Here is a 15078-nt window from a genome sequence, read left to right on the forward strand (position 1 = left end):
TTCGGCATTAAATAACCCGAAAAGGGTTGATATGCCGTAAAACAAAAACAACCAACCAACCAACCTTATCGATTTGGATATAATCCGTCTTAAAAAAAAAAATGAGGAATACGTAGATAACATTTTTTCATGTGAAATTCAGTCTTGCGATTTCCAAAATTCTGTCCCAATAGTGTAGAAGCGCCGGTGATTCTTAAAGACAGGTTTAGTTCTGATGATCTGAGAAAGAGGTTCAAGGTGGACCTTGGGTTAACTTTCGACAGCTTTATAACTCGTTTCCTTTTTGTCTTTTTACTCGTTATTCCATGAGCAATGTTTCGGTAAAATCACTAAATAGGGTTTGTGGATGAGATGAGAAAATATGTATAGCCATAAAAAATGTTTCTTATCTTAAACGTTATTACATGTGGAGTCATTTCATGTAAAAAGTTAAGGTTTTGTATTATTATTATTATTATTATTATCATCATCAAAAAACAAATATATAACAAATAAATGTTAGCAAAGGCAAGATAAGTTACCTAACTGGATAATATTTTTGTGTTTTTATTTAATGTAACATGTTTATTCAGCTCGAAAAACAGTTTACTGATGTATTTGAAAATTACAAATCGCGCTAGACTTTCTGTTTAACGCGGTAAGTTTAGGAAAAGGAGTTAAAAATAAAAAAAATTATACAAAATACTGTTAAAGACCGACTGAATATATGTCAGCTTATGTCACGGTAACATATATTGAGCGAATAACCATTTATCTTCTCCGAGTCTATAAGTCTACATTTTGTTATTTTACTCCTTTGACTTTCACGGGCGTCAAGTACAAACCTTGAAGCACGTCACATATAGAACTATGTGTATCTCTAAATTTTCTTTTCTTAATTCTCTAACCATGTGACCAATAATCAATCTATGTAGCACAAAAAAAGCCCCCCCCCCCCATCAAACTACTGTTCTCATCTTGAGTGTGATTTTCCCAACGTTTCAGTCTATGTAACCTCTGAGTTTCTTCGGCTTAGGAATGTGAGGTGGTTAGTCATCCTTGCCAGTTTTTGGTAGAGTTTTTCAATATGTTTTCATTTTTGTATTATTTCAGGTCCGTACCAAATTGATATGACGTTTCTGAATTTTTGCGATGAGGATTGGTTATTCGTATTATTTGGATTAATCAGACTTTTATTTACCAAGTTAACATTCTTCAGAACTATTTTAATATAAATGTTTTATCTTTAATCCATTTTCATAACATTCTTTCTATTATTCAAGCATCACATGATCACTACTCTGCATTTTCTGGGACCAACAACACAACACTAGCACTGAAAAAAACACCCCCAAAAAACGACCCCTCTATGACAAAACTTGGCTCAATTTATTCCCAAAGAATGAAAATTTTTTTAATTTGAAATATTATTCATCTAGGCCAATGTTGATCAAGAATCTACAAACTTTGTGGGTGTTTAGTTTGTAGTTTTTAACTTAAGCTGGACATAAAAACACATAGACATACAGACAACCAATTTCAACATAGAAGAAGATTGTTTTGAATTCTTGCAATTAGATTCCAGCTTTTAATGCTGTGATTATTTTATTTTTCTTTTCAGATTGGAGAGATTAGACCACTTAGCCCAGAAATTCCGTCACAAATGCAGCATCCACGAAGAATGGGCTACGGGCAAGGACGGCATGTTGAATGCGCCGCTGCAGAAGTGCAGTCTGCAAGAAATGAAGGTTTGTTGGCATTATTTTTAAAAATTTATTTATTGGTCCCGACAAAGGAGAGATTGGACCTAGCAATTCACTCCTGTTCATCTGTTTGTTCACTCTTTTCTCAATAACCACACCGTGGATCTTTTTTTGAAATTTTGCACAAACATTAGTCATGGTTAAAGTAAACTTTTCACTTGTGGAGGGGGATCAAACGGAAATGGAATCCTATCTTTTCTAGGGCGACAATTTTATCATTTTAAGGTTATATTTAGTATTTACTAAACTACGTATTTATAGCAAAAAGATGTCGCCACCTGAAGATGCTTCCATGGACAATCGAAAATGTTTATGTACTCATGGAGCATTCATTAATTTTGTTTTATGACAAAAAAAAAAAAATCAATAAAAACAATAAAGTTTCATTAATGTCAAGTGGAACTGTTTTTTCTCTTTCCTCCCACAAAAACAAGTTGAGCATGCAAATATATTTGTGTGAAAAGGCTTCATTCATTTGATGTGTGTTTTTCGGTATATTATACCTCCTTCAGGTGCGTAAAAGCCGAAAGAAAAACATGCAAGCATTCAAATGAGTCTTTGAGAAAAAAAATGAGGAAATGAATTTCTGATGAGTACTATAACGCTGTAACTGTCGATACTTTAGAATCTGTTGGTGAAAAATGTTTCTTTTTTTTTTTCAGCAGCTACTTATTTTCCAGCCAAACAAGCATAACAATCTTTTACAGCGTGTTATCAAAACTAAATAAACAAATAAAAAAGCAAAGCTTGTTTAACATCCCTTTTTTTCGATATACCAGGTATCTATTAGTCAACAACTTATTGATATTTCGCTAGGGCTCTTTTGGGGAGCTGTCATCTCAATTGTCATTGAGAGATCTATTTTTCTAGCATTTTCGAAAATAGATATTTTTATCATTCTTCAAGCAATCTAGACTTTTTTTAAACACGTGTCAAACATGTGCAACCGCCCGAGTTTTCAACTAGCATGGTTAGCGAATGTTGCCCGGGAACTAAATAGTGTTAGACATTAATTTTGAGTCTGTTGGTTAGAACGTTTATTTATTTTATTTTTACTAGACACCTACTTATTTTCTAGTTCTTAGTAAAATGATCTATATATTAACACTGTAGTACCGTTAATGTACGTAACGTGTCACAGTATTTGGATTATAAATCATTCAACGATTTATTAAAAACGAGGATAGGAGGAGATAATACACTACAAACATTAAATTCTTAATATATATAAAGATGCTAATTTCATCTTCGTAGTATCTTATCAGCTTCTATCCTCCTTTTTAATAAATAAATTAAAAAAGTAACTTTTGAGCCGTACGTGAAACTAAAATATGCCTTCATAGTCTTCTGGCTAGGGTCCAAAGGTAGTATCTGTTCTGTCTAATGATGGTATATCGTGGCATTTCTGTTCTCACTGAAATGTTACAGACTCTTATAAAGACATTGAAGATACCGTGCTAGACAACTACTAACACCTGAAAGTATCCTGTACCTCTATAAGGTCACCATTCGCCCATGTATGGAGTATTGCTGTCACATCTGGGCTGGTGCATCTGCTACTAGTCTCTCGCTCCTTGACTAGGTTTAAAAGAGAGTCGCAAACCTGATAGGCCCTGAACTGGCATCTAAGGTTCAGCCTCTGTCCCATCGACGAAATGTTGCATCCCTCTGCCTTTTCTACAAGTATTTTAGTGGTGAATGCTCTGACGAACTGCAATCACTTGTGCCCCCACGACGTGAGCACCCTCGACAAACCCGACAGGCTGCTAAATCCCACCACCACACTGTAGAGATCCCTAGATGTAAAAGACCGTATCAATAGTTTCTTCCCCAGAACCGCTAGACTCTGGAATTCCATTCCAGGCCCCTGCTTCCCCAACAGTACTGACGTGCAGAAGTTCAAGTGTAAAGTGAACCAACATCTTGCTGCCCAAATCCCTACATAGTACCCCAGTAGTTGTTGCCCCTGATAGTAAAGTGGCAGTTTGCCTTGTTTGGGGTGAAAATGTAATTTTAAAAAAAATCATAATAACCAGGCATATTCTGACGCTACATTAATCAGATTACTTAGATAAATAATTTTACAGTTTTAATAAAAAGCTACAATAATATCGCAGGTTCTCTATTCACGCTAAATGTCCACATAATGTCCAGGAGCAATATATGAATTATGAAAGATGCTGCTGTGGAATTTCCATAGGTCTCATCAGTAAATAATATAGGAAAATGGAGTTCTGATGAGTATTACTTTTTTTGTACCTGTCTTTCATTTTTTTTTTCTCAACGTCTACTTATTTTCATCGTAGGCGCTGAAGAAGAAGCACGAGGCATTTGAAAGTGATCTTGCTGCCCACCAAGATAGAGTGGAACAAATTGCTGCTATTGCACAGGAACTCAAGTAAGTTTTACCCCTTTTTTTCTCTTTCCACTTGTAGACAGATTTTCATGCAACGGGTCCACCTTTTGGTGGCAGCTCTAACATCTGTTTGTGTTGCAAACTTAGAGAGTCATAGTTTATTTAAAGCAAAAAAAAAAAAAAACTTTATTTAATACCAACTCTTTCAAAAGGGACGAATATTTTGTGGAGATCCCACCACCCATAGTTCTTCATTAACTGGAGCATTACCCGTGTTCGTTGTCAAGAATATGATTGTCCATACACCCATGCTATTCTCTGATGCACTATCACACATTCGTTGGATGCCACAGGAACTCCTGCTACCCATGGGAATAATAGGATTGTTTACGAGGGGCCTGCAATAAGTAATGCCCCTGACCCACCTCCAGTTGTCTGATCTCGCCAAAATTTTGCATGTGCAATGATTTATATCTCTACGGGTTATGTGGCAAATTGCAGCTCTGAACTAATTGTGGTTTCTGTTTTACAGGTGTTTGAACTGAGTCAGGTGTGAAATGGAGCCTGTTGAATGTCGAACAGTGATCCGGTTTTTGTATTTGAAAGGACTCACACCACAGGAGACTTTTGATGAAATGAAAGAAACTTATGGGGATAATGCCCCATCATGTGACCTTGTAAAACGCTGGCATCATGAATTCGTCTCTGGAAACAGCTCCCAGACCTGGTCGCCCCCCCCCTTCTACCATTAATGAGGCATCTGTCCGTCAAGCTGAGGCTGCCATTTTGGAAGATCAGTGCATTACTATTTGCCAAATAGCTCAAGATGTCAAGATTAGTACAGGGTCTGTGGAAACTATCATTCATGACCATTTGCATATGCATAAAGGTGTCTGCCAGATGGATTCCCAGGTTGCTCACACCATTCCAGAAGCGAGAACGCGTTGAGTGCTCGAGGATGAATTTAGAGATGTGCCAAGAAGATGAGTCAAAGTTTTTCAAAAGACTGATTACACAGGATAAAACCTGGGTCCATCACTATGATCCAGAAACCAAAGCCCAGTCAATGCAGTGAAAGCACTTGGACTCACCACCTCCAAAGAAGGCAAGGGTGCAGCCTTCCGCTGGCAAGGTCATGCTGACAGTTTTCTGGGACCAGGACGGAATAGTGATGAGAGATTTCCTGGCAAAGGGTACCACAATTACAGGAGCCTATTATGCTTCACTTTTGAGGAAATTAAGGGAAGCTATCAAAATCAAGAGGTGGGGCAAGATCAGCAAAGGTACCCTCCTCCTGCAGGACAACGCTCTGGTCCACAACTCGCATGTCGCCAGGTCAGAAGCACGGGCGTGTGGTTATGAAATCCTTCCCCATCCTCCCTACTCTCCTGATCTTGCACCCTCTGACTTTCACCTCTTCCCAGCCATGAAGTTGTTTTTGAAAGGAAAGCAATTCCCAGATGATGCAGCCTTGATTTCTGAAGTCACGTCGTGGTTGGAGGAACAACCTGGAGTGTTCTACAAAAACGGTCTCCAGAGCTGCATCAAACGATGGGAGAAATGCATAACTTTGGGTGGTTCCTATGTGGAGAAAGACTAATAACTGTGCCAAGTTTCGTTGCTCTACTGCTATGGGAAGTGGGTCAGGGGCATTACTTATTGCACACCTCTCGTATCGAGGTATACTCCTCTAGATCAGCCGTGTTTTGTCTATACTTATATATACTAACGGACTTACCTTTTAAAGGGTGTCGCTCTTCGCTATGCACTGACACTCATTCAGTATGTAGATGCTGTTGCAAACTACGACTGTAAAATGATCAATTTAACACATCACACAGTACTGTGTGCAAAATAAAATTTAAATTTTTTTAAATTCTAGAAAGCTGAGACATTATTGGAATTGTCTCGTTCTATTTTACTTGGACTTTTATTTTTTAAACAAATACCAGGTTGAGAAACTGGCGCAATTTATCCTTCTCTCAAGGGAAGCCGTGATAGGTACCCCGTCTAGTGATGGCGTCACCATAAAAAATACCCTTGATAGCCCTGACAAAGCATCAAGTATTCAGCTACTGACAAGATTTGAATTACACTACAAACTCGTGTAGCGAGTTTAATCTCGGTTATGGTCGCGCTGGATTGGATTCGTTGCATTAATTAAAACTACGATAAAGAATGACTTGTGACGTTGGAGGTGGCTGTGATGAAGTTGATAACTCTGACTCCTAACTATAGTGTGCCAGGTTCGAATCTAGTTGTTTTCGTCTCACGACTTTTACATCTGGATGTTGGGAAGCTTCATGTGATCCCTCCTGCGAATATCTGATTCTAGAATGTATCAGGCATACCAATGCCAACAAAAGACTCGAGCTCGTTAAAAAAAGGTGTAGCATGCTGATTTATCCAATTTTATTTTACCATTGAAACCAGATTTTATTAAAACTTTATTGTAGATAAAACGCTCCTAATGTTAAGAAAAGATTGATACCCCCCCCCTTTTTTTTTTCTTAGCCCAAGCAAAAAATTTGGTTCTTGCCTAGAATTTTCCTTATATTAAAATACAAGAATAAAGGAAAATCTGTATGATCCATGTACCGGTGATGAAATAAAAATACATCATATTCCAAAAATCATGTAAATAGATCAAGTAAATGTATATTTTAAATAAGAAAATCAAATTTTATATTTAACAGAAAAGCAGCCGTCTTTCCAGTCATTTTAAAAACAATCTAAAAAAAAAGGGGGGGAGATAACTCAGTAATTCTAACTTGCAAGCTGTGTTGTAATGCCTATGAATTCTCATTAATCGCTTAAAACCAATTTTCTCTATTTTTACTTTTAATATAAGGGGGAATTTTCGATAAACTAAGTTTTATTGATATTTTCATATTTGCGCATCAAAATCCAGATATGAAATATGGCAATTCCAAATAAAATAACAGAAAAACTGATATATTTATGTATCGGGAAAAAATTATGGAAATAGAATTTTCATTAAAAAAAATATATATATATATATATATATATATATATGAATCAGTTGTATCATATTTTCGATTCTCCCTTGGTGTGAACGAATCTAGTGAATTATCTCCCTTGTTCTCTTTTTTTTTAACGATGGAGAATCAGAAATATGTGAAAACTGATTTCCATTCTTAATTAGTTGTATGTTAAGGAACTAAAGTTATATATATATATATATATATATATATATATAATACAATTTTCTTATATTTTATTTCAATAAATCTCTTCACAATAGCAACGTGTTACAAATACAAACGATATTTATTTTATCATTAAGTTTCCATTCATACCCCTACATTATAAATTGCCTTACCACATCTTTTATGAATCTATATTTATATATAAATAAAGCTTTAGTTCCTTCAGCTATAATCGTACAACTAATTAAGAATGGAAATCAGTTTTCACACACACACACATATATATATATATATATATATATATATATATAGTTACACATATGCGATAAAAGATGTGGTAAGGCAATTTATAATGTAGGGGTATGAATGGAAACTTAATGATAAAATAAATATCGTTTGTAACACGTTGCTATTGTGAAGAGATTTATTGAAATAAAATATAAGAAAAGGACATTATTGAAAAATATACAATAAAAATTAAATTTATACAGATAAAAATTACACAATTAGTTTTTATTTGTACTTTCAATAATAAAATTAAAAAATGTTTTTATTATATTTGCAATTTTATAAGAAATACGTTTGAGATTATAAAATTTTTATTTTTATTTAAATAAGTTTTTTTATTTGAATTTATATAATATTAATATATGTTTATGAAAGTAGAACAATAAAATTATTGACGTTAAAATAACAAATAATTTATAGACATGAGAGAAAAAAAAGCGAAGGAACTGATTTGCCTTGTCACTGCTTCCGGTATCACTACGCCGGAAATTAGGAAGTATGTTAGCTGATTATAACTAAAGTTTCTTATAAAAATGATAAGTTAACAAAATTTGATTTAAAAAAAAAAAAAACTTAAAATGGTTTTCTTTTAATTTTTCAGCGCCTTAAATTACCATGATGTGGCCTCCGTTAACAGCAGATGCCAGGTTAGTAATCAACTCCCCCGCCCCACAATTAAAAAGAAAAAAACGTTATCAAAATCAAAAATTGTAATCTATTTTGTGATACAGAAATGTATTACAGGACAGGTGTAATCTGAAGTAATTCGGTGAGGTCCAGGGCCAGGAATCATTCTACCCAGATTACCAAGTCTATATGCTCCCCACCCCCGAATCTGAAACGCAAATGTATCGCTTATTAACGTGTTATTTAGTTGCATACTCATGCTTCAGTTCAGTCTTGAAAGACAAAGGATACCCCCTGTTGGGGCAGTAGTGCGTGTAATTGTGAGGTAAGAGTTGCACCATCCCTAACCACACCTCTCCTGAATCGGCTCTGTTTGAGTCCAGTGGCAAGGAGAAGACCAGGACGGCTGGAAACAATGCCGAGATAAGCGGAGAGCACATACAGCACCTGAAAGTCCCAAATGGTCACCCATTTAGTACTGACCACGTTCAACGTTGCTTAACTTTGGTGATCCAGCGGGAAACGGTGTGTCAACGTGATTATGCCGTGTATATATATATTTAGTTGCATAGTATGTAGTTTTCAAATGTGGACATGTTTTTCTGCTCACAAGTAAAGCATAATACCACCTGAATGTAAGGGGCTACTATTTGGGACTATGTCTACAGGGACATTATGTAAGGAATTGAGAAGCAAGATATTTGTTCACGTTACATTTAAATTCCAACATGTTAGTAAAGTCAGAAGCAGGAAACAATGAGGGCTTCTAAGTCTAGCAGTTTGAGGAGAAAAACCTATTGGAGTAGAAGACATTCTGGCATCTAGAGACCTCTGCAGTGTTGGATTAGTCAAGGGGGCACAAGTACTATGAGTTCATCAGAGCACTGTCCATTAAAATGCGTAAGTATATAAAAAACGTTTCCTGTTAATTTACTTGAAATTGTGCTTTTCACCTGTTTAATGCGATTTTGGTCCCCCAATTTATTGGGGAGGAACCTGTGTTTTAAGATAACCGTATGATTGACGGATAATAGTCCATTAGTTTTTCCTGAAATTTTGCCACAAATTGTATTTCATTAAATAGTTGTGCACAGTAAAAAATCTTTTTTTTTTTTTTTTTTTTTTTTTTTTTTTGTGAAAATTCCCATTGTGTTCCCAGGGACTCAAAGAAGTATAAAAAAATAATTTAAAAAAAAAAATGCCCCATAATGGCCAAAAATTACACTTTTTGCTCCATAGTGTTTGAGCCATCCATTAGATTTTCTTGAAACTTGGCCAAAATGTGGAGGGCATTTATATTAAATTCAGCTTGGGTGACCCTGGAAAAATTCTGGTTCACACCTGGAACTTTTAGAGCTAAAAAAAAAAAAACTTTTAGAGCTAAAAAAAAAAAAAAAAAATTTTAGAGCTAAAAAAAAAAAAAAAAAATTTTAGAGCTAAAAAAAAAAAAAAAATTTTAGAGCTAAAAAAAAAAAATTTTAGAGCTAAAAAAAAAAAAAAATTTTTAGAGCTAAAAAAAAAAAATTTTAGAGCTAAAAAAAAAAAAAATTTAAGAGCTAAAAAAAAAAAAAAAATTTTAGAGCTAAAAAAAAAAAAATTTTAGAGCTAAAAAAAAAAAAAAAATTTTAGAGCTAAAAAAAAAAAAAAAAAATTGCTTTTTTTGAGCTCTTTTTTTATATTACTCAAAAACTTGATATGTCGATATCGTGGTTTTTCCATGGTGCTGAATTCAAATAAACATGTTAAGGCATGAAACTGCATCATTTGTCCATTTTCACTGGGATTGTGTTCCCAGGAGCTCAAAAGGGTTCACAAATGCCCCAAAATTGCAAAAATATGGCACTTTTTACCCCATAACTTTTGCCCCATCCATTAGATTTTTCTGGAACTTGGCGAAAGTGTGAAGGCACCGTTGGACTTGACATTCATCATTTCTTCACTATTTTTTGTGGCGTCATCTCACATGCAGCACCAGGGGTTGACCACACATGCGCGGCTTGTTCATCAGTGTCCCATACTGTATAAGCACTCAAAGTCCATTTATAAACAGCAAAGATATTTATTAAATGATTTACACCATCGGATGTAGGTTGCCAGAAGTTAAAGCAGTGGTACAATAAAGGAAAGTAATAAAGTTAGGTTACCCATTGATGGTCTTCGAGCAGAATATCTTTAAGTGGAGAACAGTCTTCTTCAGGATCAAATTGGCTGAGACAAGAGAGAAGACGTCTTCGTTGGTGCTTGTAACTTCTGTGGCTTCTTCTCGAGAACTCCACCTACAATTAAAAATCGAAGAAAAATCTGTCTGATGTACCTACCCGTGATGAAGCATTCCAAAAATCACGCAGATTGATCAAATCATTTTATTTTTTAAATACTAAAATCAAAATATGATTAACAGAAAGCAGCTGTCTGCCATTCTGAAAACAACTGTAAAAAAGGGGAGATAATTCAGCAATAATTCCATCTTGCAAGGTTTATTATAATGCCTACAAATTCCCATTAATCATTAAACCCTTTATCGCCAAATTGTACTTTCAAGTCGCCTTCCAAAGAAAAATCACCTGCATAGGAAATATTTCTTACTCTTACGGCGTATCAGCCCAACTGGTTTTCAAAGTGCAGGTCAATACGTGGTTCAACAAGTGAATGAAGCGTTTATGTTCGTGCGTCAATTGCACGCTAACTTCCGTCACATGCAGCTGCGATTTTGGTGATTTTTTTTCTTTATCCCCTTCCCTTGAGTCAGGAAGAACATAAATTCATGATTTAAAAAAATTTATTGCATAAAAAACGTTGGCGGAAAAGGGTTAAGAATGACTCCTTTATAAAAATAAAAATTTGATCAAATCACATGATTTTTGGAATATGATATTTTCATCGTGTCACAGTTATGTACATCATACAGGTTTTTATTAAATATAGGGGAAATTCAGAACAAGAACCACTCTCTCTAACGGCTGTATTTAAATGCCAAAGAGTTTGGATGTAGTCTTTCAAAGTTCTGATTAAAATTTATACGCCCAGCGATGTGATGGGTCATCCTTTGATCAAACAAACTCGCTTGAAGAAAGAAATGTTAACGTTTATAACTGCTGCAGTCCCATCAGCATGATAAAGCAAAATAATTAGCAAACGTTATTGAAATAGGTGAAGAGTGCTGGAAATCTGGGGAGACATTTTGTCACTCTGACTCCAGGGAACACCATGACTTTTGTGAAAACTTAGTGAATAAACCAAAGAATGCAAAGACATCAGCCTCAACTAATACCACGCAAAATTATTGTGAACGGTAAAGGAGGATGGAAAGATTAAACAAGGAGTAACCAGATGTCTCCTGAAAGTTGTAGGAGTACTGGAACTCTGTGGAGACTTTTTGTCACTTACACCCTAGATTGCCAGTGAGAAATAAATGGTAAGCGGCTGTTGTGATAACGTAAAACATTTGCACTGATTATTAAAGAGGTGGAGAGAAATAGAAATCTGGGGAGAATGTTTTTTTTTTTTTTTTTTTTTTTTTTTTTTAACTCTCACTCTAGGGAACACTATTTGTTATTTCAAGTGAGCAATCGCTGATAATGATTCGTACAAAAACTCCAAGTGAGTAAATAATAAAGATGATTTGATTGTTTTCATGTATTTCACAATTTTAATCTTTTGTTTTTGTTTTTTTCTTTCTCTAGCTCATTTGTGATAATTGGGATGTCTTAGGAACACTTACCCAGAAGAGAAGACAAGAGTTGGAGGTAAGTCACCGATGAAAGATTGTATAACCCTCAACAAAATTATTTATAATCTAAGTTAATGCTGGGATTTTTCTCGAGACATTTCATTGTTGCATTATTTCCCCTGTTTTCTATATGGTGATAGATGGTTTGGTATCCCCGACGAAACATCTAACAGAAAACAAGGAAGTAATGTAACAATTAAACGTCTCGCGAAATATGCCGGGATGCCTTAATTTTTAATTTCTTATATTAATCTGTTTTAACAACTTTATTCAACCCATTAAAACATAGAAAATAACCCCCTTCAAAAATTAATGAATCTGTCGATTATTGTTTTAATGGAATAAAGTTTAATGAACTGAATGCTTTAGGCAAAAGCAATACAAATTAAATCTTTTCTTGATACAAATTGTATGAACATCTATTCATGGTTAGAACAAAAAATCAGAACATGATTGTGATATTTTGACCAAATAATTTTCTCTTTCGAATTCTTTAAAAACAAAACAAACAAAAACTAATGAGTTCAAATTTTTTACTCATAACAAAGTGACCTCTTTTTTCCACATTTAAAAAAAAAAAATTTTTTTTTTTAATTTTTAAAAAATACTTTTAATTTTTTTTTTTTTTTTTTTTTTTTTTTTAATAAAAAAAAAATTTTGGATTAAAAAAATGTTTTTGTTGTTGATTTTAAAAAATTTTGGGTGCTTGTACAGTTTAGTCAAGACATTAAAAAAATGAAAATATTGAAAAAAGGTTATATTGCACGTATCTGCTATGGAACAAAGTTCTCCGAAAAATCTTTTACTTAATTTCATCAAGTAGTTTTTTTTTTTTTTTTTATACAGCAAAAAACAATTTATGATACCGAGCAAAAGGTTCGATTTTTAGGAAAAGCTAGAATTAAAGATGGGGAGGGAGTATCGGCGCTTCACATGGAGTTATCTCCCTGTGGCATGTTCAACAAATTTCATAATGACTAACTTCAACGCGCTCTCATGAGAACGTGCTTTTCTGCTGTAAAAAAAAAAAAAAACTACTCGATCAAATTAAATGAAATTTTTTTTCTGAGATCTTCAGTCCAAAACGGATGCGTACAATATAACCTTTTTTTTTTTTTAATTTTTTAATGTCTTGATTAAACTGTACAAGTACCAAATTTTGTCTTAAATAAAAAAAAAATTTTTTATTTAAGAAAAATTTTTTTCACATTTGTCTTTTTTTTTTTCTTCCATATTTTTTTTTTTCTCAACATATGAGCATGGAGATACAATCAAGAGTTAGATTTAATCATCAAATTAATTATTGTTCAACAACAAAAAAAAAATTGTTTTAACAAATAAGGAAAAAACTAAGCTGTTTTTGTTTTCTCTTTTTAGCAAGCTGAACGAGTCTTGGAGAGGATAGATCAGCTCCACTTGGAGTTTGCTAAAAGAGCTGCTGTAAGTATTTCCATATTTCTCTCACTTTATCTCGGTTCTCCGACCAAATCGGTTCTCCGACCAAATGCATCACTTTAAATCAGTGATTCCCAAACTATGCGCACTGGTGTGTGCTCCAGAGGTTTTGCAGATGCGTTCTGTAGAATTCCTGAAAAATCTTTCCCGATATGGCAAGCTATGTTATGCGATTTACTTGCAAAGATTCGTTGTTTCATTAGCCCTATTTTATGTAGAATGCGCCTCTAATTATTTAGAGTACCGTAAATGCGCTCAGACTTTATAATGTTCTCCTCTCCCTTTCTCCCACTCTTTATCTCCTTGTCCTCTCCTGCTCTTTATCACACGTAGGTTGGAAAATTTATTTTATTGATTTTAAATTTTTTACTCTCACCTGCTCAGATTCCATTGACAAAATTTTCTGACTTTTTTTTTTTTTTTTCGCTGTCTTTGTTTTCAGCCTTTCAATAACTGGATGGACGGAGCCAAGGAAGATCTTATGGACATGTTCATCGTTCACACGACGGAGGAAATCAAGGTAAGTAACTCAGCTTGTATAACACAGGAGTTATTTTCCCTTTTCCAATGGGATTTTTTTAAATTTAGCATTGCATCAACTCTCTCCTATGATTGACTACAGAATTATGAAGAATATTATGAAAGGATTGAAAAATAATAGAATGAATAAAATTCGATGAATCATAACGGTATGTGACAAGTGCATATTCGAAGATGTCTATGTTGTAGCTTGCGAGGAAGCAATCTTCTGGAAAGGTTTCACTTTTTATTTTCAATGCCCCTTAGCTTTTAAAAAAAAATTTTTTTTTTTTTTTTTTTTACAAAGGAACAAAATGTATTTGTTCTGTAGTGAGCCAGAGAAGGAGAACTTTTTTTTTTAATTCTTACCCAGAATTCCCCTTATATTGAAAAACCAAAAATAAAGAAACATCTGTATATACCACTGATGAAACAAAAATATTTTACTCCAAAAATCATACCTTGATCAAATAGTTTTATTTTTAAATAAGAAAATCAAATTTAGTGACTTGAAAAATCCATCATTTTGAAAACAATGTTTAAAAAAGAAAAAAAGATAACTCAACAATAATTCATACTTGCAAAATATTTGTTGTAATGCTTATGAATTCCCATTAATTGCTTAGAAATGATTTATTTATAAAATAAAACTACTTGATTTTTAGAATATGATTTTCATTTACTACTTTCTTGTTCTAAACTAGAGGGGAAAAAAACTGACTTTGTGTCTTACTTTGCTTTCGTCGGGTAGCGAGTAAATATGGACTAATTTTTCCATGAAAAAAATATTTTGGCTGCTTGTATGCAAGAACTCTAGTTGTGAAATATGACAGTGCAATTTTATGAAATACTTACTTGTTATGGAAAAATTTTAGCATACACCAAAGATTACAGAAAATGAGGATTTTAATTAAAAAATTTAGCAAATTTATGCTATTTTGACGTCAGTGAGTTATTAACTAAAACAAAAATCTCTGGTAATGACTAAAAAAAAATTCTTGATTATTTCCTGTAATTTTTTTATGTATGCAAATATTTTTCAATAAATATTTTTAAATAAATATTTTTCATATTTTATTCTTCCGATTACTCTTTTCATAATGAGTTTATTTCACAATTTGACCAATGTAACCCACGACCTTCTTCAGGTGTATCTTGCCGAACTCTGGGGTTCTTCTTGCCGAACTCTGG

The 15078-nt window shown here is 33.7% G+C and overlaps 1 protein-coding gene across 9 annotated transcripts in view; it reads left to right on the forward strand.

Annotated features, from left to right (window-relative positions):
- Positions 1-15078, forward strand: part of LOC145255836 (alpha-actinin, sarcomeric-like) — a 260402-nt gene that overhangs the window by 231687 nt on the left and 13637 nt on the right. For all 9 annotated transcript variants that reach the window (XM_080114560.1, XM_080114566.1, XM_080114561.1 and 6 more), the window contains 6 exons: positions 1601-1727; positions 4049-4140; positions 8158-8203; positions 11867-11929; positions 13291-13353; positions 13811-13888. In XM_080114560.1, coding sequence (XP_079970686.1) covers positions 1601-1727; positions 4049-4140; positions 8158-8203; positions 11867-11929; positions 13291-13353; positions 13811-13888 — 469 coding nt within the window. The remainder of the gene's footprint in view (positions 1-1600; positions 1728-4048; positions 4141-8157; positions 8204-11866; positions 11930-13290; positions 13354-13810; positions 13889-15078) is intronic.

This window comes from Euprymna scolopes, chromosome 31, assembly GCF_053919585.1.
Source record: "Euprymna scolopes isolate OS-2025 chromosome 31, ASM5391958v1, whole genome shotgun sequence".
NCBI lineage: Eukaryota > Metazoa > Mollusca > Cephalopoda > Sepiida > Sepiolidae > Euprymna > Euprymna scolopes.